The following is a 26,406-nucleotide window of genomic DNA, read 5'->3' as shown; positions in this document are numbered from 1 at the left end:
GACTTTCCTATTCTGGATTTTCATACAAATAGAATCAGAGCATGTGGTCTTTTGTGACAGCTTCTTGCGCTTAGCATAATGTTTTCAGGCTTCATCCATGTATCAGTGTCTCATTCTGTTTTGTGGCTGAATCATGTTCCCTGTGTGGTAGACCACGTTTCGTTTATCCATTCATCTATTGACAGTCATTTGGGTTATTTCCACCTTTTGGCTATTATGAACTACACTGCTCTAAGCATTCATGTACAAGATTCTGTGTGGACATATGTTTTCATTTCTCTTGGGTGGATACCTAAGAGCAGAGTTGCTGGGTCATAACGGCGATTCTCTGTTGACTCATTTGAGAAACTGCCAGATGGTTTTCCAAAGGGGCCTCACCATTTTATATCCCCCCAGCACTGTATGAAGGGTCCTGTTTCTCCACACCGTCCTTAGGCTCTTACAGATAGTCCTGCAGTGCCCACAGGTTAACTCGCCAGCCGGGCCCATCACCGTGGAGACGTGCACCGTGCAATGAGTATCAATTTTGAAGAGGAGTCGTCTCCACAACTCACCCTCCCACACTGTCCTTAGTTCTCTGGTATCCGATCCTGTTCATTACTAGGGTCTTGCATTATCCTCAATGTCTCTGTTTTTGCTGAAAACTAGCCCCAGGTGCCTTGACTGCCCCCCCCCATGCCCCCCGGCGTGCCTGCTCTTCCTGGGCAGAACAGGGTCGTTATTCAGCCTCAGCCATTACCAGGCACTCAGCTACCCCTGATGCATACCCTGGATCCCTTCGATCCATCCTCTCAGAGGGGATACCTCTTGTTGGGTTTCCGTAATCCTTCTACTAGCATTAGAAGGTGTTCTTTCACACAAACTGTCTTATTCGTCTTCTCATGTCTTCTGGAATCAGATTGAACTCTACATCATTATCATCATCACAGAGTGATCACTGTTGTTATGGGATCACTGGTCTCTATATACACGTAATATGTCCGCATTGCAGCTATTCGGAAAATGCAGAAACATCTAAAGAAAATAAAGATCATCTGTAATCTCATCACCTAAGGATTACCACTGTTGCTTCCTAGTAACATTTTGGTGCACATCCTTCCAGAATTTTCCTATGAGTCTACAAATATATTAACTTATTACTAGCAATGGGTTAATGTTATATGTAACTTTTTCTTAAGAGGGTCTTGTAAAATTTTATTTTCCAATTATATTTTTCAGAGTATAAAAATAATGTATACCTTTTCCATTTAACATGTCAACATCCCTTGTCATTTGACATCTTTCAGAATCCAAATTTGATGAATGTGTAGTACAATATTTTAATTAAAAATTCTTCTTTAGTTGGACATTTAGAAATATTACAATTTTGCAATATTATATAATTAACATCTATATGGAACTTTTGTAATCTGTTTTTTTCCATTTAAATCTAGATCACTGACATCTTTTAAAGTCAATAGCTATATATTTGCATTTTCCTTTGAAACACTGCACAACGTTCCCTTGTGTAGATATGCCACACATAAGCCTCTCTGTTGGTGGACGTTTAGCCTTTTCCTTGTTTTGTTATTATAAACAGTGCAGTGATGAACATTCTTGTTCTTTGCACACCGATCAGTTTTTTCCATGCAAACATCTTCTTTTGAAATTGGGAAACTGGAGGGTTTTAAGGGTATATGTTTTTAAAAGACTTTTGATCCGTGGCACCAGATTTCACATTAGAAAGGTTGGACCTGAATTCATGGTGGAGTTTGCCTCCTTGAATCAGGAGTAAAAAGGGCCTGGGGAATTCCCTGGCAGTCCAGTGGTTAGGACTCAGCGCTTTCACTGCTGGGGTGTGGGTTTGATCCCTGGTCAGGGAACTAAGATCCCGCAAGCCTCACGGTGTGGCAAAAAAAAAAAAAAAAAAAAAAAGCCTGGAGATGGAGGACCAGAGGAGAAGCAAAGAATTTTTAATTTTATCCATAAGTTTGTTAAAAATAGTTTTGAAGCAAATATGACTTTTGGGTTTTTAGCAAATGTTAAAGATGGGTGGGGGGTACAGTGTCATTCTATTATTCACTGTATTTGGTTTGTTTTTAAAAATGTCTTCATTAACAACCAGTCAGTCCCACGACAAAGGATTAAACTGATTTATGCTACCAGCAATGTCCTTTTCTCCCTACTCTGCCAATACCAGGTATTGTCATTCTGATATCTGCCAGGGTTATAGGTGAAAACTATTATAGTTCAAATGAGAATTTATTTCTTTAATTAATAGTGCAGTTTGAATATCTTTTTATACGTTCATTAGATATTTGTCTTTTCCCTTTCGTGAGTTGCCTCTTTATATGCTTATTGATTTGTGAGAACTCTTTATATAGAAGAGCAGTCACGGTTAATTCAATGAATCTAGCTTGCAGTATTTCACACATATTAACCTTTTGTTGAAAGTATTTCTAAACTAACTTGGTTGATGTACCTTTAAAATTAGATAAAATATGTAATCAAAATCATCCATTATTCAAATGTAATTGTTCTACTATTGTTTCCTACATTTTTCTGTAGGATATAATGTTACTCTCTGGGCAAGTTGACTTTTCTGTTGATTATTCCAGTAAAACTGATGCATTTTTGAGACTCCCTTGGTGGTCCAGTGGTTAAGACTGCGCTTCCACTGCAGGGGGCACAGGTTCGATCCCTGGTTGGGGAGCTAAAGTCCCACATGCCATGGTGCACGGCCAAAAAAACAAAACCAAGAACAAAACAAACAAACAAAAATGGATGCATTTTCCTTTGGGGTAGTGCTTGTGCATCGTGGGCTCGAAGAATGGTGGAGAGGATGTCGGAGGGAAGAGGAGGAGGAGTGGGCTGTGTTGGGCCGTCCCTGTGTGCTGGGAAGTGGAGGGGCAGTTGGGTAGGGGGACCAGAGAGAGCTGTCTGTGCCAGGGGTGCCGGGACCTGTTGAGGGGGCGAGTGAAAGCTACAGTCGGGGAGGATGAACGGGGTCTGCAGGCGGCAGGTAGCACTAGAGACCTGATTATATGTGGCTGAGGGGCTTCCATGGTGCCCTGGGTTTGTGCCTGTGACTGTGTGAGAGGGTGTGTGGGTGTCCATGTGTGTGTAACCGTGTGTGAATGTGTGTGAGGGGCTTTGAGTGTGAAAGTGGGTGAGCAACTGTGTGTGTGCCCACGAACGTGGAAGTGTGTCGACTGTGTTTGAGAGTGAGTGTGAGTGTGAACGTGTGTGGGTATGAAAGTGAGTGAGTGCCTGTGAGTGTGAAAGAGGCTCTGTGTGTGTGTGTGTGTGTGTGTGTGTGTGAGAGAGAGCGACTAGAGGCAGAGGGGAGGGAGGAAATGGGGGGATCTTTCTGTTTCCATAAATCCGAGCTTTTTCTAAACCGTTGGGCGCAGTTAAACTTCCACACGTGTGAGCCGGAAGTGCTTGAACAGGAAAGACTTGGCTTACGTTTGTGTCCTTATCTCCATTTTTATCTCTTTTGTGTGTCATAGGATTTTTTAATTTAAGATTTTATAAATTGCTTCTTATTAGGTTTTTTTTTACACATCTTCCCCCAATTTATCTCATTTTAAATGAGTTCACACAGTGGCTGTACCCACACCCATTTCCTCTGTTGCTTGGCTCATCCCCTGCCTTCCCTCCCTCCCAGTAACTCAAATGACTCTTTTGTTTTTTTGGCCACCCCATGTGGCTTGCAGGATCTTAGTTCCCCAACCAGGGATGGAACCCGGGCCATGGCGGTGGAAGCGCCAGGTCCTAACCACTGGACCGCCAGGGAATTCCCATCAAATGACTCATTTTAATGACTGAGGGTGTCCTTTGCATTACCCCCACTCCTCTTTTTGCAGCCCTATTCATAATCCGTCCGGACAGGCCTTGTTCCCTGCATAAGCGCTCACCTTGCACATGTGTGCGCCCGCACAGAATGTCCACCGTGGTTTGTCTGACAAAAAGGGATGTCAGTTTTCTGTGTCCTGCATTTCTCACTCAACTGTATTTTGTGAAAATGGCCCAGGTCATCCAGATTTGCTGTCGCTGGTCCCTCTTTGATGGTGGCTCAGCCCGAGCTGTGCTGCCTGGAGCTGTCCTCTCCCTCTGCACTTACCTGGAGACCCTCCCTAGGGCCGGTGGTCTCACAAGGATGCTGTGCTCCGTGTTGGCAGGTGTTTGAGATCCTTCTGAGCCGCGGCTACTCTGAGAACAATTTCCGGGAAGATCTGAAGAACCTTTACCTGAAACTTGGCATTGAGAACAGGATGATGATCTTCCTGTTCACGGACGCCCACGTGGCCGAGGAGGGTTTCCTGGAGCTCATCAACAACATGCTCACCTCAGGTACCAGGACGCTGGTCTTGCACGGGGTTTGCTGGTCTCCGCTGCTCAGCTTTCAGCGGAGGCCGTCCGATAAACGTTACCTTTTTAAATCACTTCCTACCTGCAGAGGAGGCATCATTCAGGCTCTCACAGGTGGGTAGGCGCATCACAGGCCAAGGGTACAGTGCGTACTGCGGGAGCGTGGTGAGCTGGTGGACGGGATGCAAACCAGGTGAAGGGGCCACACCGCGCAGGGCCTTGTGAGCCATTTAAAGGAGATTAGGTTTTTTTTTTTTTTTTTTGCCGTACACGGGCCTCTCACTGTCGTGGCCTCTCCCGTTGTGGAGCACAGGCTCCGGATGTGCAGGCTCAGCGGCCATGGCTCACGGGCCCAGCCACTCCGTGGCATGTGGGATCTTCCCGGACCGGGGCATGAACCCGTGTCCCCTACATCGGCAGGCGGACTCTCAACCACTGCGCCACCAGGGAAGCCCGAGATTAGATTTTATTCTGGGTACAGTGCTGTGGTACGGATTTACATTTTTTTTTTTTTTTTTTTTGTGGTATGCAGGCCTCTCACTGTTGTGGCCTCCCCCGTTGCGGAGCACAGGCTCCGGATGCGCAGGCCCAGCGGCCATGGCTCACGGGCCCAGCCGCTCCGCGGCATATGGGATCCTCCCAGACCGGGGCACGAACCCGTATCCCCTGCATCGGCAGGCAGACTCTCAACCACTGCGCCACCAGGGAGGCCCCGGATTTACATTTTTATTTATTTTTATTTTTTATTTTATTTTTGGCCATGCTGCATGGCATGTGGGATCTTAGTTCCCCAACCAGGGATTGAACCCACGCCCCCTGCCTTGGAAGCACAGAGTCTTAACCACTGGACTGCCAGGGAAGTCCCCAGATTGCCATTTTTAAAAGAGCCCTCTGGCTGCCCTGTGGGAACTAGATTAGAGATGCATTAGACCCCGAGAGGGCAGCCAGCTTGGAGCTGCTGCTCAGGTGCAGGTGAAACATGACGGCGATTTGGACGAGGGTGGGGCAGTGGGAACGGAGAGAACTGGTGGATTCTCGAGATATTTTGGAGGTAGAGCCAATGGGACTTGGATGGACCAGACGAAGTGAGGAAGAGAGTGTCAGGCATGATTCTCGGGTTCCTGGCTTGAGTGGGTGATGAGTGGTTCCGTTCACCAAGAAGGGAAGACCAGATCGGGCCTGTGTCACGTGGGGCTTGTGGAGTCCACGACACCTACGGGCTGTTAGGTAGTGTGTTTGTTTTCGAGGGCTGCTGTAACAGAGAACCACAAAAGGGGTGGCTTAGACAGCAAACGTCTATTGTCTCACGGTTCTGGAGGCCAGGAGTCCGAGATCAGGTCGTCGGCAGGGCTGGTTCCTTCTGAGGGCTTTGAGGGAGTATCTGTCCCACGCTTCTCTCCTGGCTTCTGGTAGTTTGCTGCCAATCTTTGACAGTCTTTGCCTCGTAGAGGCATCACCCCGATCTCTGTCTTCGTGTTCTCTTGTTGTTCTCCCTATGTCTTTCTCTTCGTCCAAATATCCACCTTTTAGAAGGACACCAGTCATGCTGGATTAGGACCTACCTTAATGCCTTCATTTTAACTTGATTACTTCTGTAAAGACCCTATTTCCAAGGATAGATGAGTCTGATGCTCAGAAGAGGGGCCTCGGGTGGAGATGTCAGTTTCAGAGCCACTGGCCTGTAGTTTGTAAAACCTTGGGGATGGATGGAATCATCCCGGGGGAGACAGTGAGAAGCAAAGCGAGTCCAGGACTGAATTCAAAGAGGAAGAATGAACCAGAGCAAGAGAACACAGAGGAGAACCAGGAGCAGATTCCTCTTTATATCTTGTACTCCGCATAGCTGTGATTTATTACAGCAACAGGCCATGCAGCACGATCGGCAAAGGGAAAGGCACGTGAGGTAAAGTCTGGGGGAACCAGGCACAGGCTTCCAGAGCCCCCTCCCTGGGGTGTCGCACAGGATACACTCAATCCCCCAGCAAGGAGTTGTGACAACATGTGTGAAGTATCCTCAACCAGGGACACCCAGCAGAGACTCAGCACTCAGGCTGTTCACTGGGGGCTGGTCAGGTAGGCACCTTCTGCCTGGCACATACCAAATTCCAGATTCCCAGAGGGAAAGCAGGTAGTCAGCATAAACCGCAGTTTGTACACACAGCTGAGGCATGGGAAGCCCCTCTGATTGGTGAATGGTGGAAGGAACCCTCGTGGAGTCTAAGTTCCCAGGAGCCAGCCAAGGGCCAACACCGTAAACAGGCTTTTGTAAGGGGAGCAGCCTCGGACCTGCTGTGTTAGCTCTTTTCTCAGGGAACCCATCTGATAGTTAATAAAAATGTTTTATACTAATTTGAAATGGTACAAATAGTGAACAACAAAAAGAGAAAAAACCCAACAAAACCCCCAAAGCCCAACTAGCCAGACTCTGGCTGTTCCTCGTCCTGAGGGGGCTCTCCCCTGCCCGTCTCCACGTATTTAGTTATTGCATAACTCTCATCAGGTCTAAACCTTGGAGTGTGTCGACTCTTAGCCCCTCCCACATTTGCGAATGCTTTTTTGTCTCTAAAGCCTGTCCCTTCCCTTGTGTCCCCTTTACCATCTAAGCCAGACCCTCGTCGTGTCTGACCTTGACTTTTTGCAGACATCTCCATATTGCTCTTCCTCCTAAGATACCACTCTCTGCGCATTGCACTCGTGTTTTCTTTGCTCCGGGTCTCCGTGGACTGACTTGTCCTGTCTCTGCAGCCTGGCCGCCTTTCTCTTCTCATTTTCCAGGTGTACTCTTTGCATCCTGCCTCTGCATCTTTCCCATGCCTGGCACACTCTCTCTCTCTCCGTCTCTTTATCAGCCTCCATGGTTGCAAGTGACAGGAGCTCAACCCAAACAAGCTTACGTAAAATTAGGGAGAAATGAAGGAGATGGTATTGATTCTTGGAACTGAAAAAGTCCAGGTTGGATTCAGGTGCTCAAATGATATCATCAGGAACTGGTCTCTCCCTCGCTCTTGGCCTTACTGTTTTTCTTTTATTTGCATTCTTGGGTTTTTCCCAAAGTAGTTTTTAAAAATGGCACTAGAAGCTGCAGACTTGCATCCTCCTTTCTTAGCCCAGTGGATGAGCGTTTCTCTTTCCCAGGAGTTGTGGCCAAAGTGCCTAGCAGGGCTCTCATTGGCTGGCTCAGATCACATGCCCATCCCTGAGCCAATGACTTTGGCCGGGGTCATGCAGGGTTCTGATTGGTCAGGGCTGGGGTAGTGTCATGACTACCCAAAACCACATGCAGACTTAGAATGGATGAGAAGTGATTCTCCAAAGGAAAAGAGAGACCTGTGACAAGAAAGTGGGGAATGCATGGGGGCTGGGGGCAAAAACAACAGAACTCCACTTTCAAGTCCAGCACCAAGGAAACTTTCCCCCCAGTTTTAGCTCTAGTGCCTTGCAGGGTCACCCTCCTCAAGAAGCCTCCTCGACGGTGCCAGTTTCCTGTCTCCTGAATGCCTGGGGCACCTACTGTCTAGGCTATTGATGTGGCATTTAGCACACGTGTCCTTGGGTTGGCAGTGGACTTTTCATACATGGGTCACAAACTTGTAATCCGGGATGTAAATGTCAGCCCTGTTCTCTATCTGTAAACCCCACTGCAGGGCTCGGGGTGTATTTTCTGTGAAGACTGAGTAGAGTCCGGTGGGTCCATTTACTAGTACCCCAAAGGGTCGGGGGCAAATAACTCTGAAGCTCTTATGCTTTGCTGCAGAATGAAGGCTTTGCCTCTCCTCCTTGGCACTGATGACACTAGGGGTGGGATCATTCTTTGTTGTGGAGGCTGTCCTGGGTATTATGGGATGTTTAGTAGCATCCCTGGCCTCCAAATGCCATTAGTACCACCCCCCGCGACAGACACACACAGCAACACACACACACACGTTGGGACAACCAAAAATGCCTTCAGACATTGCCAAATGTCCCTTGGGAAGGGCAGAGTTGTCCCCAGTTGAGAACCCCTGCTCTGCTGCTCACGATAACCCGCCCAGGTAAGCAGGAGGCATTTGTTATTTCCATTTCACAGATGAGGAGGCGGAGGCTCAAAGGGATTTACACACACGGCAAGTGAGCCTTGGGTCTCAGGGTTGGGACCCAGGCCCTGCTCCCTGGACTCGGCATCTGCTGCGTCTGCTGTGCTTCTTGCCGTTTCAGTGCCTCGAAAGATAATAACCCCGGAACTTAAACCCAATCCTGGCCTTTGTTTTCTAGGAATCGTGCCCGCGCTTTTCCCAGATGAGGAGAAGGAGTCTATCCTCAGTCAGATTGGACAAGAGGCTTTGAAGCAAGGGATGGGCCCGGCCAAGGAGTCCATGTGGCAGTACTTCGTGAACAAGAGTGCAAATAACCTGCACATCGTCCTGGGCATGTCACCAGTGGGGGACACCCTGAGGACCCGCTGCAGAAATTTCCCAGGTGCCCTTGAGCAGAGCCTGCAAATCCATTTTCCCCCTTCAGCAGGGCACGTGCCTTAGGGAGGGAATGACATATGAGGTTCCACCAGCAAAGTGACCCATGCCATGGTCATTAGGTTGAAATGTGGGCCCTGCCATGTCGGATGAGCCCCAAGCGGTCCCTCACGTCTGCCAACAGGCTCTCGTGTTGTCGCTGGATGGCTGTTATCCTTCTGATACGAGGAAATGCTCACGGTCCCAGGTGCAAGGCCCATAGCGAGTGCAGTGTAGCTCTCCACGCCCTTCCATCTGGGAAAATTCTGGCAGCCTCATGGAAGGTGCAGTACCTGCCCCTAGAACAGAGGGAGACCGTTTTGCTCCCCCAGGGGACATTTGTCAATGCCTGGAGACATTTTTGGTTGTCACAGCTCTGGAGGGGGGGGCGGCCACGTTTCCAACTGGTATCTAGTTGATAGAGGCCAGGGGACTGCCAAACATCCCACAGTGCACAGACAGCCCCACCCGACAGGATTATCCGGCCAAGTGTCGATAGTGCCGAGGTTGAGAAACCCTGCTTTTGATCATTATTTTTGTTTATTTACTTATTTTTTAAAATTTTTGGCCGGGCTGCGTGGCATGTGGGATCTTAGTTCCCCGACCAGGGGTCGAGCCCGCGCCCCCTGCATTGGAAGTGCAGAGTCCTAACCACTGGACTGCCAGGGAAGTCCCTTGATCATTATTTTTGGACCCGCCCAGCTCGTTCACCAATGTGTTGGGTACCAAAGACGGTATCCATGTTCTCGAGCATCTCGGAGTTGCAGGGCGATCATCTCTTTTGTTTCTCTTTCTTTTCAAGGTCTAGTAAATAACACTGGTATTGATTGGTTCATGCCCTGGCCTTCCCAAGCTCTGCATGCAGTGGCTAAGTCATTTTTAGGTAAGTGACAGCTAATGTGGGGACCATGTTAACAGTATAACAAAGCAAATTGTTATCCTTTTTCTGACTCTGAATTTTGGTACAGTAGATTCTGTCACCATTAACCCCCATGGCCGTGAATGGTGTTTTAGTTTGTTAGTGTGTTTTGATTTATATTGTGTTTTAGTCCAAAGAGATTTCGGGGGATTTACAAGGACAACATGCGATAAAAATTGATTAGGTATCATCCAAAGTAGGGGTCAGCAAACCCTGGCCTGAAGGCCAAATTCAGCCCACCGCTCGTCTTGGTAAATGCAGTTTTATTGGAACACATGTAATAAACATACTGTCTATGGCTGCTTTTATGCTACAACCACAAAGCTGAGTAATTGCCACAGAGACTGTATGGCCCACACAGCCTAAATATTTACTGTTTGGCTCTTTACAGAAAAAGTGTGCTGACCCCTGACCCCAAGGATGCCTGAAGGACCTTTCAGTAAACTGATTATCCATCAGTGCTGATTTTTTAAATTATTAATTAATTAATTAATTTTATTTTTTGCGGTACACGGGCCTCTCACCGTTGTGGCCTCTCCCGTTGCGGAGCACAGGCTCCGGACGCACAGGCTCAGCGGCCATGGCTCACGGGCCCAGCCGCTCCGTGGCATGTGGGATCTTCCCGGACTTGGGCACGAACCTGTGTCCCCTGCATCGGCAGGCGGACTCTCAACCACTGCGCCACCAGGGAAGCCCCATCAGTGCTGATTTTGCTCTACAGTTTCCAAGCCCTAAGGCCTTGATTATTAATTTTAATCTTCAAAATAAGAAAGCAAGTCAGTTTATACTCAGGGAAAAACTTTTTATCTGGACTTAACTTGAGCAGATTTATGACACTGGGTGACCTTGTAAATAGCGTCAGCCTTATAAATACGTCTTCAATAAATAAATAACTAGTCCCACTTGGTAGGCAGGTTGCAGTCTGCTGGGGAAGGGGGCTACGAAAATGACTCTTTCCTGATGATATAACTCAGGGATCAGCAAACTTTTTCTGTAAATGACCGGATGATAAACATTTTCAGCTTTGCAGGTCATATGGTCTCTGTTGCAACTACTCAATTCCACCATCACATCAGGAAAGCAGCCCTAGACAATATGTAAATGAACGGGCGTGGTTGTGTGCCAGTAAAACTTTATTTACAAAAACAGGTGGTAGGCCGGATTTGTCCTGCAGGCTGTAGGTCGCCAATCCTGATATAGATGTGCCTTAGCTTTCATAGGCTTGTTAGCCACCTCCGTGCATTAGCACTTAGCTTTGCTTTCAGTATTCAGTGATTCAGTATCATAAATAATGCTGCATGGAGTTTGCTCAGAATTTTTTTCCTTAGGTTATATCTCTGGGATTGGGATGACTGTACCCATACGTATGGCTATTTGTGAGGCAAAGCTTTTCATGCATGCTGTTAAACTGTCCCATGGCTGTGGTTTGCTAATCCCTGGTATAATTCAAGGTCAAATATGCAGAATCTGGATGAATACATGCTTTTGGTCATACTTCCTTCATTCATTTTCTGCTTTGAGGTGAAAGTATTTTGCAATATGTGAGATAATCCAAGTGATGTGGTTTGGGCACCGGGAGTGATTATTAATTCTTTCAGCAGACTTACAGGAAGACCTACCTTGTGCCCAATATGTGCTGGGTACGGGGGATACAGCAGGGACACTGAGCAAATTTCTCTCCTGGAATCTCAAGCCCCTCCTACTACACTGTCTTGGCCTTCCTACCAGTAGGGACAGAGAATTGGCTTTCTGTGTTCTTAGAGAAATTGCCAGAGCGTGGATCAGTGTTGTGGTCCAGAAAAGCCACTGACAAGTGATAACTGCTCTTTTCTATTAAGACATTTGTATATCGTATTTTATTGTGATAAAATGTATATAATATAAAATTTGCCATTTTAACCGTTTTTAGCCATTTTAAGTGTGCTCTGTCACACTAACTACATTCACACTGCTGTGCAACTGCTACCACCGTCCACCTCCAGAACCTTTTTCATCTTTAAAACTGGACCTCTGTCCCCACTGGACACTCACTGCTTGTCCTCCCAGACCTGCCCCCAACCCCTGGGAACCTCTAATATACTTTCTGTCTCTAGGAATTTGCCAGCTCTAGATATTTCATGGAAGTCAAATCATGAAACATTTGTCCTTTTGTGTCTAGCTTCTTTTACTTAGCGTGTTTTCCAGGTTTGTTCATGTTGTGGCGTGTGTCAGACTTTCCTTCTTGTTCAAGGCTGAATAATATTCCGTTGATGGACAGACCACATGTTGTTTGTCCATCCATCTGTTGATGGACACTTGGATATGGTTCCCACTTTTGGCTACTGTGAATAGTGCTGCTATGAACATTGGCATCCAAGAATCTCCTTGTGTCCACTTTTCAGTTCTTTTGGGTACAAACTTCGGAGTGGAATTGTTGGGTCACATGGGAATTCCGTGTTTAACTCTTTGAGGAACTGCTCCTTTCCTTGCTTTATGAGCCACCGTTTTCCATTCCTTCCTCTTCAGGGACTAATCCGCTGATCCCAGTAGAAAATATGGAAGATCTGGTCGAACATGTTGTTTTGGTCCACGAATCCGTGGGTGAATTCAGTAAACAATTTCTACAGAAACTGAGGCGCAGCAACTACGTAACTCCCAAGAACTACCTGGATTTTATTAACACGTATTCGAAATTACTGGATGAGAAAACTCAGTATAATATAGGTAAGACTTGGGAATGGGACGGTTAACAGGAATTGTTATTACTTACGAATAAAGATCCAACTGCTGATCTTTTCCTAAGCAGACATTTCTTAGCAAGATCGGGCATACTCAGGATTGAGGCAAAGCAAAGCACATTTTGGATTTTGCATTTCAGAGTGATTTGTCTGTGTGGGCAGGACCCTGGCATGCTTTTATTTTTGTTTTTCTGTGCTGGGCCATGCACTTTCTTAGCTCTAAATTTTCACTGCATTAGAGATACTATTTGATAAGAGCAACATGCTCTGTTGGAAAATGTTGCCTCTCCCGTTGCGGAGCACAGGCTCCGGACGCGCAGGCTCAGCGGCCGTGGCTCACGGGCCCAGCCGCTCTGCGGCATGTGGGATCTTCCCGGACTGGGGCACGAACCCGTGTCCCCTGCATCGGCAGGCGGATTGTCAACCACTGCGCCACCAGGGAAGCCCGGAAAATGTTTTTTAAAAATGCTCTGGCTCTGGTTGTTGGCCAAACAAATGGTTATTTTCAGAAATACATTCATTTTGGAAGATGCCATCTCCAAACGGCAATGGAGGTACTGATAGATGCTTGACATCTCATGAAAATGATTTTTTTTTTTCCGGTGAGCCCAACTTGGATGAATCACACTGGAACGCTTGTCTGGGTGTGTTGGGAACTGCGCCCCCTGGAGGGTGAATACCTGTGTTCCCTTTCCTCAGCTCAGTGCAAGCGTCTGGAGGGGGGGCTGGACAAGCTGAAGGAGGCCACCATCCAGCTGGACGAGCTGAACCAGAAGCTGGCCGAGCAGAAGATTGTGCTGGTGGAGAAGTCGGCTGCCTGCGAGGCCCTGCTGGAGGAGATAGCCACCAATACAGCCATAGGTGAGTGCGGGTCCAACTCTGGGGGTCGGGACACCCCACACCCCACCCCGCCAAAAAAAACCCAAAACACGACAGAGCTCCACTGGGGGACATCCCTGGGAAGCCACTTGTAGGAACTGGCATCTTTTGACCCTCCCATTGCTATTTTTTCTGAGTTAGCGTCAAGCCCCCTATAGTAGGCACTAAGTCGTTACCATATGCAGGACCCACAGCAGGTAGCTAGAGGATTTGCCAGGATGTGGAAAAGTCATCTCTTTACCCTCAATGAGCTAGTGAACTGGGTCGGTTTAAATGACCTCAGCCTGAGCATCATTCACTTGGGACTTTCTTGGTTCTAATGTGAGCCTATTTCTGGATTCTTTCTTGGGCCCCTCACCTGATCTTCCTGGCCTGGCGGCTGCTCTTGGTCTGGTTCCCTCCTGCTCTAAGAAATTGGCTTTCTTTCTTTTTATTTATTTATTTATTTATTTATTTGGCTGTGCTGGGTCTTAGTTGCGGCACACGGGATCTTTGTTGAGGCATGCGGGATCTTTTTTTTTTTTTTTTTTAAGTTGCGGCATGCACGTGGGATCTAGTTCCCTGACCAGGGCTCGAACCCGGGCCCCCTGCATTGGGAGTGCGGAGTCTTAACCACTGGACCGCCAGGGAAGTCCTGGAACTGGCTTACTCTACACGACTCTCACACAGGACAACCCTAAGCTGCAGCTCTGCCACGACCCCTAACCCTTCTCCCTGGGTCTTGGGGCTCCCGTTTCCGTCATCTCTCAGGATCCTGTGTTCTGCTGCGTGTCCTCGGCTCATCCTCGGATTTCTGCAGAAGCCACTCAACCTCCCTGCGTCTGGGTATTCTCTTCCTAGCCCATGTTTGTGTCGCGTCTGCGCATGACCTTGGTTCAGTTCAATTCCAGCCATATCGTGTCAGGCCCTATCCACAGGATCCATTTTTCATTACTCTGGTCACAGCACCCCAACTTGGCTTTGGCACCCTGTCTGCTCTTGACCCGGAGTCTGGGCTGTCGGGTTGGGCTTGTTCCAGCCCTGGCTGGATCGGTTAGACGTTCTCCTGGAGTTCACTTTTTGAATCAGCCAACCTGAATGCTTGCTTGTTGACTTGTGAGGATGAGTCCCGAGACAACGCCCCACCAGGGAGAGACTACCGAATTCAGCATACGTTTATTGAATACCTACTGTGTTCTTTTCCTAGGGCTGCCGTAACAAAGCACCACAAACTGGGTGGCTTAAAACAACAGGCGTTTATTTATTCTCTCGCGGTTCTGGAGGATAGAAGTCTGAAATGAAGGTCTTGGCAGGGCCCTGCTCCTTCCAAAGGCTCTAGGGGAGGATCCTTCCTGGCCTCTCCCAGCTTCTGGTGGTGGCCCGCAATCCTGGGCGTTCCTTGGCTTGTAGACGCATCCCTCCCATCTCTGCCCCTCCACTGTCACGTGACCTTTCCCCCTCTCTGTCTTCACATGGCCTTCTTATTAGGACACAGTCATTGGATTTAGGACCTACCCTAACCCAGTATGACCCCGTGTTAACTAATTACATCTACAAAGACTCTCTTTCCAAATAAGGTGACTTTCTGAGGTTCTGGGTGGCCATGAATTTTGAGGGGGACACTATTCAGGCCAGTCCACCGACTACGAGCCAAGCTTTGTTCTAAACACTGGGCTCACAGCCCTCGGGGAGATGCTTACGTTCTAGTGAGTGGGCCCGATCAACAAGCCAATGATCAGATGAAATTTCAGATTGTGATTAGTGGCACGAAGCAAATAAACAGAGTGATGAGACTGGAAGTGACCTCAGGGGAGGGTGGCTTTTGAGCTGGGCTGAATGAATGTAGGAAAAGCTGATGAAGAGCCAGAGAGAGGTCAGTGAGCCAGAAAAGCAGGGAAGGCAGCTCTGATGGCCTCAGCTAACACTGGCCAAGCAGGGCTGGAGGCTGTCTTGTGGGATGGAGTGGGACAGGGGGAGGGGTACACAGGTGGGCCAGTCAAGGAGGGTCAGAGTCGCAGCAGCTGTCCCTGTGTTGGGGACCCCAGGCGCCGTGAGGACATCTGTCCCAGTGGCAACGCCCAAGGCCGCCATATTGGCCGAAGCTCATTCAGCCCCCTCCGCCCAGCGCCCACCTTTGGGGGCTGCGCTGCTTTGGCTCAGGAGCGGTGGTCCATCCTCCCCATGCCCCAGGGGCTTCACTGACCTCCCCCTCCCCCCCACAGCGGAGGAAAAGAAGAAGCTGGCGGAGGAAAAAGCCATGGAGATAGAGGAGCAAAACAAGATCATCGCGGCGGAGAAGACTGAGGCCGAGATGGCCCTGGCCGAGGTCATGCCCATCCTGGAGGGCGCCAAGCTGGAGCTGCAGAAACTGGACAAGTCAGATGTGACCGAGATCAGGTAATGGCTGGCAAGCTCCCAGTGTGCTTGGCCACCAGTGTCACTCCTGACAGTAATTATGAGATAATCATGGTGGTTCGGCATTTCTGTGCCGGCTGCTGTGCCAGGCCCTTTCCATGGTGGGGGTTGTTATTGTCTTCATTTGCACATGAGGGACGTGGAGCCCAGGGAGGTGAGCTGACTTGCCTCAGGCCTCCCAGCCAGTTGGTGCCATGGCCCACTGTCCTTGAACCCAGGCTGAGTCACAGAAGGAGACTGGGTTCCAGAAGCAGCTGGTGGGAGAGCTGGAGCCTTGTCAGTCAGTCCTTTTTACGGGAAGGACAGAGGAGTGTCTGCCCTAAAAGAAGCAGGGCCCTGGATGCAGGCAAGGTGTGCCACAGGCCGAGAGTGGATGGGAGATGCCCTCATCCCTTTCTAGCCAAATGATGGCCTTTTACAGGTGGGGAGAGTAGTGTTTTTTGTTTGTTTGTTTGTTTTTGTTTTTTTGCCATACCGCGTGGCTTGTGGGATCTTAGTCCCCTGACCAGGGGTTAAACCTGGGCCCTGGCAGTGAAAGCGCTGAGCCCTAACCACTGGACCGCCAGGGAAGTCCTGGGAGAGTGAGTCTTTACTGTGGCCCCAGACATTCTGCAAATCAGTCTGTAAAATGACTCCATCCCCCGCAGCCAGAGAGCCCATTTGCTGTCCAGAAGAGGGGTCTGGTGTGGAGCTTTCTCCCCTCCCCCCGCGGGGCGTGGTCCCCCCAGGGCACCGTTGGTGGATCTCACTGGTAAGTTTAGCACCGTGAGTGAAGCCAGGAAGAAATGGTGTCCTGTCTGTCCCTTCCACCACCCCCGCCCATCATCGTGCTGCCAGACCCCCCACGCGTGTCCCTGCACTAGGAGCCTCGGCTCTCTCCTCACTCCCCATCACGGCCTCATTTTCAGAAGGGGTTCCATCCTTCTGGTCCCGCAGTCAGGTCTCCTGTGAGAGAGACTCCTGTCTCCAGGCTGGAAGCTGACCCTGCGTTTTGTGTTCCTGGCGGGATGGTGCTGCTTCTCTGAGCTCATCTTTGGGCCCTTTGCTAAGGGCCGAGCAACATCCCTCATCCAGGGTTGTGCTCTGGCTGTTGGCTCATTTGTGAAACATGTGGATTGAACAGAGCGTTCAGCCAGTTCCAGGGCAGGGGGCCCGAGTACCTCCTGGGGGGTCATCCAGAGCTGCTGCTGAGGTTATGATTTCAGAGCTTTGCAGTGTGATTGCAATGAAGGTATAAGGATGGACGTTTTACTTATTTTTATTTATTATTATTTTTTTTTGCGGTACGCGGGCCTCTCACTGCTGTGGCCTCTGCCACTGCGGAGCACAGGCTCCGGACGCGCAGGCTCAGCGGCCATGGCTCACGGGCCCAGCCGCTCTGCAGCATGTGGGATCCTCCCGGACCGGGGCACGAACCCGCGTCCCCTGCATCGGCAGGCGGACTCCCAACCACTGCGCCACCAGGGAGGCCCCGGATGGACATTTTAAAACTGCAGTAGCAACGCTGGAAGTTTAGACTGAGTCGTGGGAGAGACCCTCAACGTGCACATTTCCAGGGGAAACATCCAACCACTGCTTATACAGATTTGGGGCTCTACCCCCAGGCCAGCAGCTTAAACACATCCTGAGAGCAGAGAGTTGGGAAGGGTTTTTGAGCATTTATTTGGAAGGAGTATTTATTTAATCCAAGAGTGGATTTCCATGGCACCACATAGAGAGTTTGATATGTGTCCCCTGCAGTTAGATGGGGTGCCTGCATCACCCCCGAGAAAATGAAAGTGGCCTAGGGCCCAAAAGGAGTAATTTTTAAAATTGTAATTATTGGAACAGGTCACATGTTGATGCGTGGCTTTGCTTCTTACTGGCTGTGTGACCTTCGGCAAGTCACCTAACCTCTCTGTGCTGCAATTTCCTTGTTTGTAAAATGTGGATGATAATAATTGTCCCCATGGCATCAGGGTTGTTACGAGGATCCAGTGAGCTATTACGTAAAGAGCTCTCAGAACTGGGTTGAGCACAGAGTCAGTGCCATGTAAACATTAGCTAGGGTCATGGTTCCAACATCAAAATGATGTGCTATGAAAAGCCCCCTCTCACCTGTCCGCCATCAGCTTAGTTCCCCTCACCACACGCCAGGTAACTGTTGCCATTCATTTCCTACATATCCATTCAGACAGCTTTTGTACATGTTCAAGGCAACCAGATATACAAGTGTCTCTTCAGTTCCCGACGTTGGGCTCTAAGGGTTGTAGAACAAGGGATACTTCCGTAGCCTTTTTTCTTTCCTTTTGAAATATAATTGGTAATAAATATACTATACATATTTTTCTGCATCTTGGTGTTTTTGCTTGAGACCTTGGAGATCTTTTGCATGTCGTTATATGAGAACTTCCTCAATATTTAAAAATAGTTCATCGTGGGCTTCCCTGGTGGCGCAGTGGTTGAGAGTCCGCCTGCCGATGCAGGGGACACGGGTTCGTGCCCCGGTCCGGGAAGATCCCACATGCCGCGGAGCGGCTGGGCCCGTGAGCCATGGCCGCTGAGACTGCGCGTCCGTAGCCTGTGCTCCGCAACGGGAGAGGCCACAACAGTGAGAGGCCCGCGTACCGAAAAAAAAAAAAAATAGTTCATCATAATCCATTGGATAGCTGTGCCATCATTTATTTAATCAACCTCAATTTATGAATTTTTAGCTTATTTCCAGTCTTTTGCCTTTACAAACAGTGTGGCAAAGCATAACCCTGCCTTACTTCACTATGCACAAGTCCACTGGAAGGACACATTTGCAGAAGTGGAATTGCTGGGTTCCAAGGTGTGTGTGTTTATAGTGTCTGTAGCTGTTGCGTAATGCCCACCGGTAGGTATGGAACGGATTCACACTCCCACTGGCAATACATGCGAGTACCTGCTTTTTCAAGGCCTTACCAACAGAGGGCGCTCCTAAACACTTGCATTTTTGCTCGTTTTATAGATGAAACATGGTATTTGTGTAGTTGTAATGTGCATTTCCCTTTTGATGAGTGAGGTCGGCCTCTTTTTCATCTGTGAAACATGTGCGTAAGAGTCCTGTGTATTTCATTTTCTGTGAACTGTTTATGTGCTTTGCCCATTTATCTTTTGGATTGTTATCGTTGCTTTTTTTTTTTTTCTTATCCATTTCCATGGGCTTTTTATATAATGGGGAGACTAGTTTTTATTCGTGATGTGAGTTGCAAATAGTTTTCCCAGTTTGTCATCAGCCATTTGACTTTATTTAGGAGGTTTTTGTGTGTGTTTGTGTTTGCCGTGTATAAATTTTTAGTTTTATGTGGCAGATTTTAGCAATATTTTATTTTGGGGCTTTCGCTGTTACCTCATCCTTAAAAGGCCTTGCAACTGGAAGATTGTAAAATAATTTCCCCATGGTTTCATCCTGTACTTTTATAGTTTAATACTTTTATAGTGTTTACATTTAAATCTTTGATCTCTTTGGGATTTTTCTTTGGGTTTAATGAGTTTGGATCCAGATGACTACAGTCTGGCTTTGTTTAGCCCATTCGGAAGTTAAGAGTGATGAACCAGCATTTAGGCCTTGACAATTTTATAATCCTTTAATTCTTTAAATAGCACTTCCTTTCTGTAATGCTCAATCCCCTTTGCAGAGATCATTAAGTGTTAAGGCAGGAAGATTTAAGAGTAATGAAGATTAGTGGTGGGTGTTTCTCTGGAGTATAAAAGGCTCCCTTTGTTACTGGCCTGCGATTTTACTTTTCTTCCTTTCCTTCATTCAGTATCATTGGGTGCCTACCGCCCGCCCACCCTGTGTCGGCACTGGGGCTGAGAGGCAATGGGCCAGGCAGGGGGTCTTCACTGCATGGAGCCAGCCGACGGTCTGGGGGAGGCACGGGTGTGCACATGGGAATCTCACGTGTACAGTAAAATTACCCAGGAGGAGGTCAGGAAGGGAGGGTCTTGGTTGCTACGACTGTGGATAATGGGGGACCTGAACTAGTCTGGGGGGTGGGTAGACAGGGAAGAGGACCCCCAGGAAGTGACATTTAAACTGAGACGTGGGATGGAGGCTGGAGCGGGGCTGGAAGGAGCTTGACTCAGGGGGAAAAGCGGAGACGGTCAGAGGGTCTGGGGTAGAGTGAGGGGGTGGGGAGTGGGGCTTGTGATGGGTATTCTCCTCCAGGAAGGCAGCACGGCGTCACCGCTGTCTGTCTGTCTCTCCCTCCCTGAGTCTTTTCTTTTCTTTTTAAAAATTATTTATTTATTTATTTATTTTGGCTGCACTGGGTCTTAGTTGCAGCATGTGGACTCTTAGCTGTGGCATGTGGGCTCTTAGATGTGGTGTGTGGACTCTTAGTTGTGACATGCGGGATCTAGTTCCCAGACCAAGGATCGGACCTGGGCCCCCTGAAGTGGGAGCGTGGAGTCTTACCCACTGCACCACCTGAGTTTCTTCTGTGATAGAAGAAAGAAATCTAATGAAACAGAAACGCTTTCACTTCTCAGACTTGTAACCTTAGTCTTTCAAACCCCTCAGTTATCTGGCACCACAACACTGTGCTCTGGATAAACGAGGTTCCTGGGCATGGTTTGTAAAGTGGTAACAGAGAACTTCACTCCAAGGCTGTGGGAGCTGAAAGGTTCCGGTTCCGCTTCCCCATTTCATAGATGGGAAAGCTGAGAACCCCGGACCATTCCTAACTTTCCGGAGGGCTCAGGACGCCACCCCGAGACTTTTTCTGACTTGTGTCTGAAAACATCTCGCTGATAATAATAACAATAATAATAATCCCTGCTCCTCAGATTATTCAGAGAGCAGTGGCCAGGGCCTGACGTTCATCAGCCCTGAAGGGAATCTTTTAAAAACAGTTGGCAGCGTGCCTGCTGTCGGTAGGTAAGCGCCTAGTGCTGCGTAATTGAACCTTCCCCTGGTGACTCAGGACCATTACTTTAATCGTCGGCCTTTCTGCTGGAGTCATTGCCCTGGCTTGTCCCTCAGCTGTGTGGCTCCTCAGGCAGTGGGTGGCGGTCCCGGGGCCAAGAGGGGTCTGGGGGTTGCCGGGTCAGAGCCTCCACACTGCTGTGCGGGTCAGGTTGTTCTCTCTCTGTGTCTCCCTCCGCCTCCCTCTGGGGCACTCTGGACTCTCCCCAGGCTGCTCCCTGCCCTCCAGGGGCTCTTCCTTTCCTTTGCTTTTTCTTCATCGTTTTCTTTGTTCTTCCGTCTCCACGGCTTTTTTTTTTTTTTTTTTTTTGCAGTACGCGGGCCTCTCACTGCTGTGGCCTCTCCCGTTGCGGAGCACAGGCTCCGGACGCTCAGGCTCAGTGGCCACGGCTCACGCGCCCAACCAATCCGCGGCATGTGGGATCTTCCCGGACCGGGGCACGAACCCGTGTCCCCTGCATCGGCAGGCGGACTCTCAACCACTGCGCTACCAGGGAAGCCCCTCCACGGCTTTTATAGACTTTGCCCAGCCGCCAATGGTAGCCAGCCAAGCGGGCCCACTGGGTACAGTCAGTGTGCGGCTCATTCCTTCTTGGGTCTTTATGCTGATGCAGCCTTTCCGTCTCCTGATGCTTTTGGGTTTCCAGTTCTCCGGAGGGTCGAGGGTGCTGGACCCTCGAGTGTTGAGTGTTGGAACAGCAGAGTGATGGTCTAGCTTCATCAAAGGCAGAGACAACAGCTTCCATAGCCTGAGGGATGCCGGGGTGTGGGGTGGGCTGTGTGGACCCAGGCAGGCCAACCAAACACTTGAGCTCTGTTTCTTTACCTCGTAAGTGAAAAATAGGATGATGACGATAATGACAGTAATGACAGCGGCCACCACCTAGAGTCTGAGGAGTCACCCCAGGGTGTCATTAAAAACCCAGATTCTCAGGCGCCACCCTGAGCTGCTGATTCAGGGGTGGCCTGGGTTTGCATTGAATGACACCCTGCTGTGTGCCTGGTGCCCAGTCCGATCCCAGGAGCCTGATCTGGCGCATGATGGATGAGACCCAGTCCCTGCCCTTGGAGAAGCCCACCCCCAGGAGCACAAGTCGGTGTTGGGACGTGGCTTCCGTTGTTTCCACGCAGTATCACATCCAAGAAACGACTCACCATTTTTTCGGAACTCTCATGCGGGCCAGATCCTGGCCACATCCTGCGTCTGACCCGCGTGTGCATCCGTTTCTCCCCAGGTCATTTGCTAAGCCCCCGAAGCAGGTGCAGACGGTCTGTGAATGCATCCTCATCGTGAAGGGGTACAAAGAACTCAACTGGAAAACCGCCAAAGGCATGATGTCCGACCCCAACTTCCTGAGGTCTCTGATGGAGATTGACTTTGATTCAATTACCCAGAGCCAAGTTAAAAACATCAGAGGTGAGTGTAGACAGCTGTAGGAACCGCCAGGCTGGTTGTCAGCCTGGCGGCTCAGTCTCTGGGGCCAGGAGGGAGAGCGAGGAGAGGGCTTGTCTCAGGCAGACCCGCCCATCGTGGTCAGATGGTGTCGCCGTGGCGTTGCCGATAGAAGAGGGGGAATGATCGTCACCAGAGGAAGACAGCGGCAGGGAGGATGGTTGCTGGTTGGGCAGTGGCAGTAGATGCCTGCTGAATGTGTGATTCAGCAACGGGTCTGGTTTTCCCTAGTAGGATACGTGACTGTCTCATGGAGCCCACCCTGCCTTGTCTTCTGTGTATCTTGTCCGATGGGCGTAGTGGTGCCAAGAACTGGTCTCGTGGGCAGAGGACTTGAATAGACATTTCTCCAAAAAAGATACACAAATTGCCAATAAGCATATGAAAATATGCATACCATTAGTCACTAGGAAAACGCAGATCAGACCACAATGAGGTACCGTTCAGACCCACTAGGATGGTATAATTTAAACAAAACCACACAAAACTACAAGTGTCGGGGAGGCTATGGAGAACTTGCAAGCCTCATACGTTGTTTGTAGAAACGTAAAGTGGTGTGGAAAACAGTTTGGCAGCTCCTCAGACAGTTAATCATAGAATTTCCATGTGTCCCAACCACTCCACGCCTACGTATAGACCCCAAGGAATAGAAAACAGGTATTCAGACAAAAGCTTATACACAGATGTTCCTGACAGCACTATTTACAATAGCCAAAAGGTGGAGACAACCCAAATATCTATCAATGGATGAACGGATGAACAAGAAAGAACATATCCACACAATGGAATATTATTCAGTCATTAAAAGGAACAAAGTGCTGCTGTGTGCTACAGCATAGATGAACCTCAAAGGCATGATGCTAAGTGAAAGAAGCCAGGCATGAAAGGTCACGTATTGTAATTCCATTTATATGAAATATCCACAGGTAAATAGGTAAATCCACAGGGATGAAGAGCATATTAGTGTTTGCTAGGGTTTGGGGAGGGGAAATGGGTTGTTACTGCTTAATAGCTATGAAGTTTCCTTTTGAGATGATGAGACTGTCTTGGAACTACATAGAGGTGAGGCCTGCAAAATCTTGTGAATCTACTAAATGCCACTTTAACATGTTTATTGTTTAACATGTTTATTTAACATGTTTATTTAACATGTTTAATTGTACACTTTAACGTGTTCATTTAATGTTATGTGAATTTTACCCCAAGTTTTAAAAATGGGTATTCGGGGAAGAAAAAAAGAATTGGTCTAACCTTGACTTCCCTTGTGCCTTTTGCCAGTATGAAGTCTTCTGTAGGTCCTGGAGGATGGGTGAGGAGGGGGGGCGGCACCACCCACCCCATGCCCCCATTTCAGTCACAGATGCCTGCATTCCCCCTGAGCCTGATTGCTGACCTGCCCCAGAGCTTAGCCAGTGAGAATGATGTTAGTTAGTCTTTTTCAAAGGCAATAAAAGTTCATTGTGTCACTGTGGTTTGTTCGGAACTTGACCATCAGTGCATTTTTTCAGCTACTTAAAAAAAAACAAAACAAAGCTAATCGAAACACAAAGGATAGCAACAACCTCAAAAATCCAAGGGCCTCTCTTTACCCGATCGTTGGATGGGTTTCCATTTATGTGAAGTTACTCCCAGGGTGAGGGTGCAGGTGGAGGTGATGGTGCCCTGTAAGGACCTATGAACCCCAGTTAGCTGCCAGCTCTGAGCCACCTTGATGCCCAGTTGGGGGGTCCCCACTGATGCCCTGGGTCCCCGGGGGCTGCTGGGTGTCACATGGAAGCTCCTGTGTCACAGGATGTCCTGGGTGGCAGTAACATGTGCCCCTCACTCACATCTTAAACATCCACTTACACAAAATTCATTCGGGGTTGGACCCACCTGTTGTCCATGGGAAAGCTGTCCGGGTCTCGCTCACAGGCTTACTGCGGAGAAGGAACTAGTTTCACTTACTGTTAGTAGGCAGTTTATTTCCCATTTTATTTTCCCAAGACGAAGCTCACCGCTCATCGAAATCATTGCTTCTTTGACCTTTAGGCCTCTTGAAGACCCTCAGTACCACGACTGAGGAAATGGAAGCTGTGAGCAAGGCAGGCTTGGGGATGCTGAAATTTGTGGAAGCTGTGATGGGCTACTGTGACGTTTTTAGAGAAATCAAGCCCAAGAGAGACAAGGTATTGCCCATCTGTAAGACCTGCACACTTCTGCCAAGAGGTCGTTTTGGAGTCAGAATGAATGTGTCCACAGCTTTACTGGGGAAATTCTGGCAAGGTTCTGATTTTTAAACAGCATAAACATTTTCCCCCCAGTAAATGATAGCCCTGAATTATAGGTCTCATTTAGATGTAATGTGAACTGACAGAACCAAAAGTCTCAGAGACTTTTGAAGAAAAGAGGGTAAAATTATTCTCGAGGGCTAAAGCAGAGTTTCTCACCCTGGGTGCTCCTGACATTTTGGATTGGATCATTCTTTTTGGGGAGGCTGTCTGGACACTGCAGGGTGCGCAGCATTGCTGGCCTCCACCCACTGGATGCCGTTGTCCCTTCCCTCGAGTTTTGACAACCAGAAATGTTTCCAAACATTGTCATGTGTCCCTTGGGGGGCAAAGTCGGTCCCTGTTGAGAACCGCTGGGTTAAAGGAACATGCAGAAGACACAATATGAAGAGAATTGTATAAGGTTGATTATCGTTTTGAGCCATATTTTGACATTGCTTTATAAGTCAGGATTTTATCACTCAGAAAACTTAGAACCCATAGTAGGACCAATACAGTCTTCAGTGCATTCTTTTGAGTTTTTGGCTTAGAATCACAGGGTCCTCTTAGTGGGACCCTAGTACACACGAAAATTAAGCCATCTGCTAACTCAGATGCAGGACGTCTTTTTTCTAATGGGATGTAGGGCTTTTGCATCAAACCACTGAAGAGGTCACTAAGAAAAGACGCCGTGTGCCTCGCTATGACATAGGGTGGCCCCAGAGGGTAGGGACAGCATTAGAAATGCAGGTGGAGGACTTCCCTGGTGGCCCAGTGGTTAGGACTCAGCACTTTCACTGCCGTGGGTCCGGGTTTGATCCCTGGTCGGGGAGCTAAGATCCCACGAGCCTCATGGCATGGCCAAAAAAAAAAAAAAAAAAAAAAAAATTGCAGGTGGACATAAGCCCAGGTGTGAGACTGACTGTCTTATCCCCACCTCACGGCCGTCCTTTTCCCCATCGTTCCGCGAATTGTCTTCCGTAGGTGGCCAGGCTGGAGCGGAATTTTTACTTGACCAAACGTGAGCTGGAGAGGATCCAGAATGAGCTGGCAGTGATCCAGAGAGAACTGGAAGCTCTGGGGGTCAAGTACGAGGCGGCCATGCTGGAGAAGCAGAAGCTGCAGGAAGAAGCGGAGATCATGGAGAGACGGCTGATCGCGGCCGACAAGCTCATCTCGGGGCTGGGGTCTGAGAATGTCAGGTCAGCCTGGGTAATGAGCCTTCCCGCTAAGCAGCTCTAAGCCAGACTTTGTGGTTTGTGAGTGAACATCCGCAGCACAATTTCTCGCCACGTGGAGTCTTTATTCCACGCTGCATTTTGAGCTGAAAACCGTGTGAAAAAGTTCTGATTTTACTATTATCATGTTTAAAGGTGGCTAATGGCCACTTTATAGATTCTTTTAAAAGTAGGTATCGAGTGTTATTTACTGAGTAACTGTTAAGGGGAGGCCTGGCAGCAGTGGAGACGGGGGGTGGGGGGGAAGCCAGTGCCCTAGGGCCTGGGGATGTTTGCTTCTTGATGACCTTTAACCCCCAGTCCCTTCTGGATGGATCTGGAGGAGGGGCCCACTTCTGTCTCTGGACCCTTGTGGCTGGTTCAGTCCTGAGCTTCAGTTTTCAGTAGGTGGAGCTGTTTGACGCTTATGGGCAAGAGGCCCATTGAGCCATAGCTGGTCCACTGGATGTGACAATAGTTTCTTACCTGGCACCTGCAAAAATGGTATGGAAAACACTGGAAAATATTGTTTGCTTATGGGAAACAAACCATTTTCAATGTCTATTTTTTTTTTTTTTTTGCAGTACGTGGGCCTCTCACTGTTGTGGCCTCTCCCGTTGCGGAGCACAGGCTCTGGACGCACAGGCTCAGCGGCCATGGCTCACGGGCCCAGCCGCTCCGCAGCATGTGGGATCTTCCCAGACTGGGGCACGAACCCACGTCCCCTGCAATGGCAGGCGGACTCTCAACCACTGCGCCACCAGGGAAGCCCTGTTTGTTTGTTTTTGTTTTGGCTTCGCTGTGT

General features: G+C 48.9%; 1 protein-coding gene across 2 annotated transcripts in view; it reads left to right on the top strand.

The window, feature by feature from the left end:
• Nucleotides 1-26,406, top strand: part of DNAH10 (dynein axonemal heavy chain 10) — a 150,398-nt gene that overhangs the window by 105,354 nt on the left and 18,638 nt on the right. For both annotated transcript variants that reach the window (XM_082640324.1, XM_082640325.1), the window contains 9 exons: nt 4,164-4,335; nt 8,605-8,808; nt 9,643-9,723; nt 12,265-12,462; nt 13,176-13,337; nt 15,557-15,731; nt 21,918-22,099; nt 24,167-24,303; nt 25,369-25,586. In XM_082640324.1, the coding sequence (XP_082496450.1) occupies nt 4,164-4,335; nt 8,605-8,808; nt 9,643-9,723; nt 12,265-12,462; nt 13,176-13,337; nt 15,557-15,731; nt 21,918-22,099; nt 24,167-24,303; nt 25,369-25,586 (1,529 nt within the window). The remainder of the gene's footprint in view (nt 1-4,163; nt 4,336-8,604; nt 8,809-9,642; nt 9,724-12,264; nt 12,463-13,175; nt 13,338-15,556; nt 15,732-21,917; nt 22,100-24,166; nt 24,304-25,368; nt 25,587-26,406) is intronic.

Source organism: Mesoplodon mirus (genome assembly GCF_964341445.2).
Source record: "Mesoplodon mirus genome assembly, chromosome: 13".
Taxonomy (NCBI): Eukaryota; Metazoa; Chordata; class Mammalia; order Artiodactyla; family Ziphiidae; genus Mesoplodon; species Mesoplodon mirus.
The sequence above is the reverse complement of the archived record's forward strand: the minus strand, read 5'-3'. Positions and strand labels throughout refer to the sequence as shown.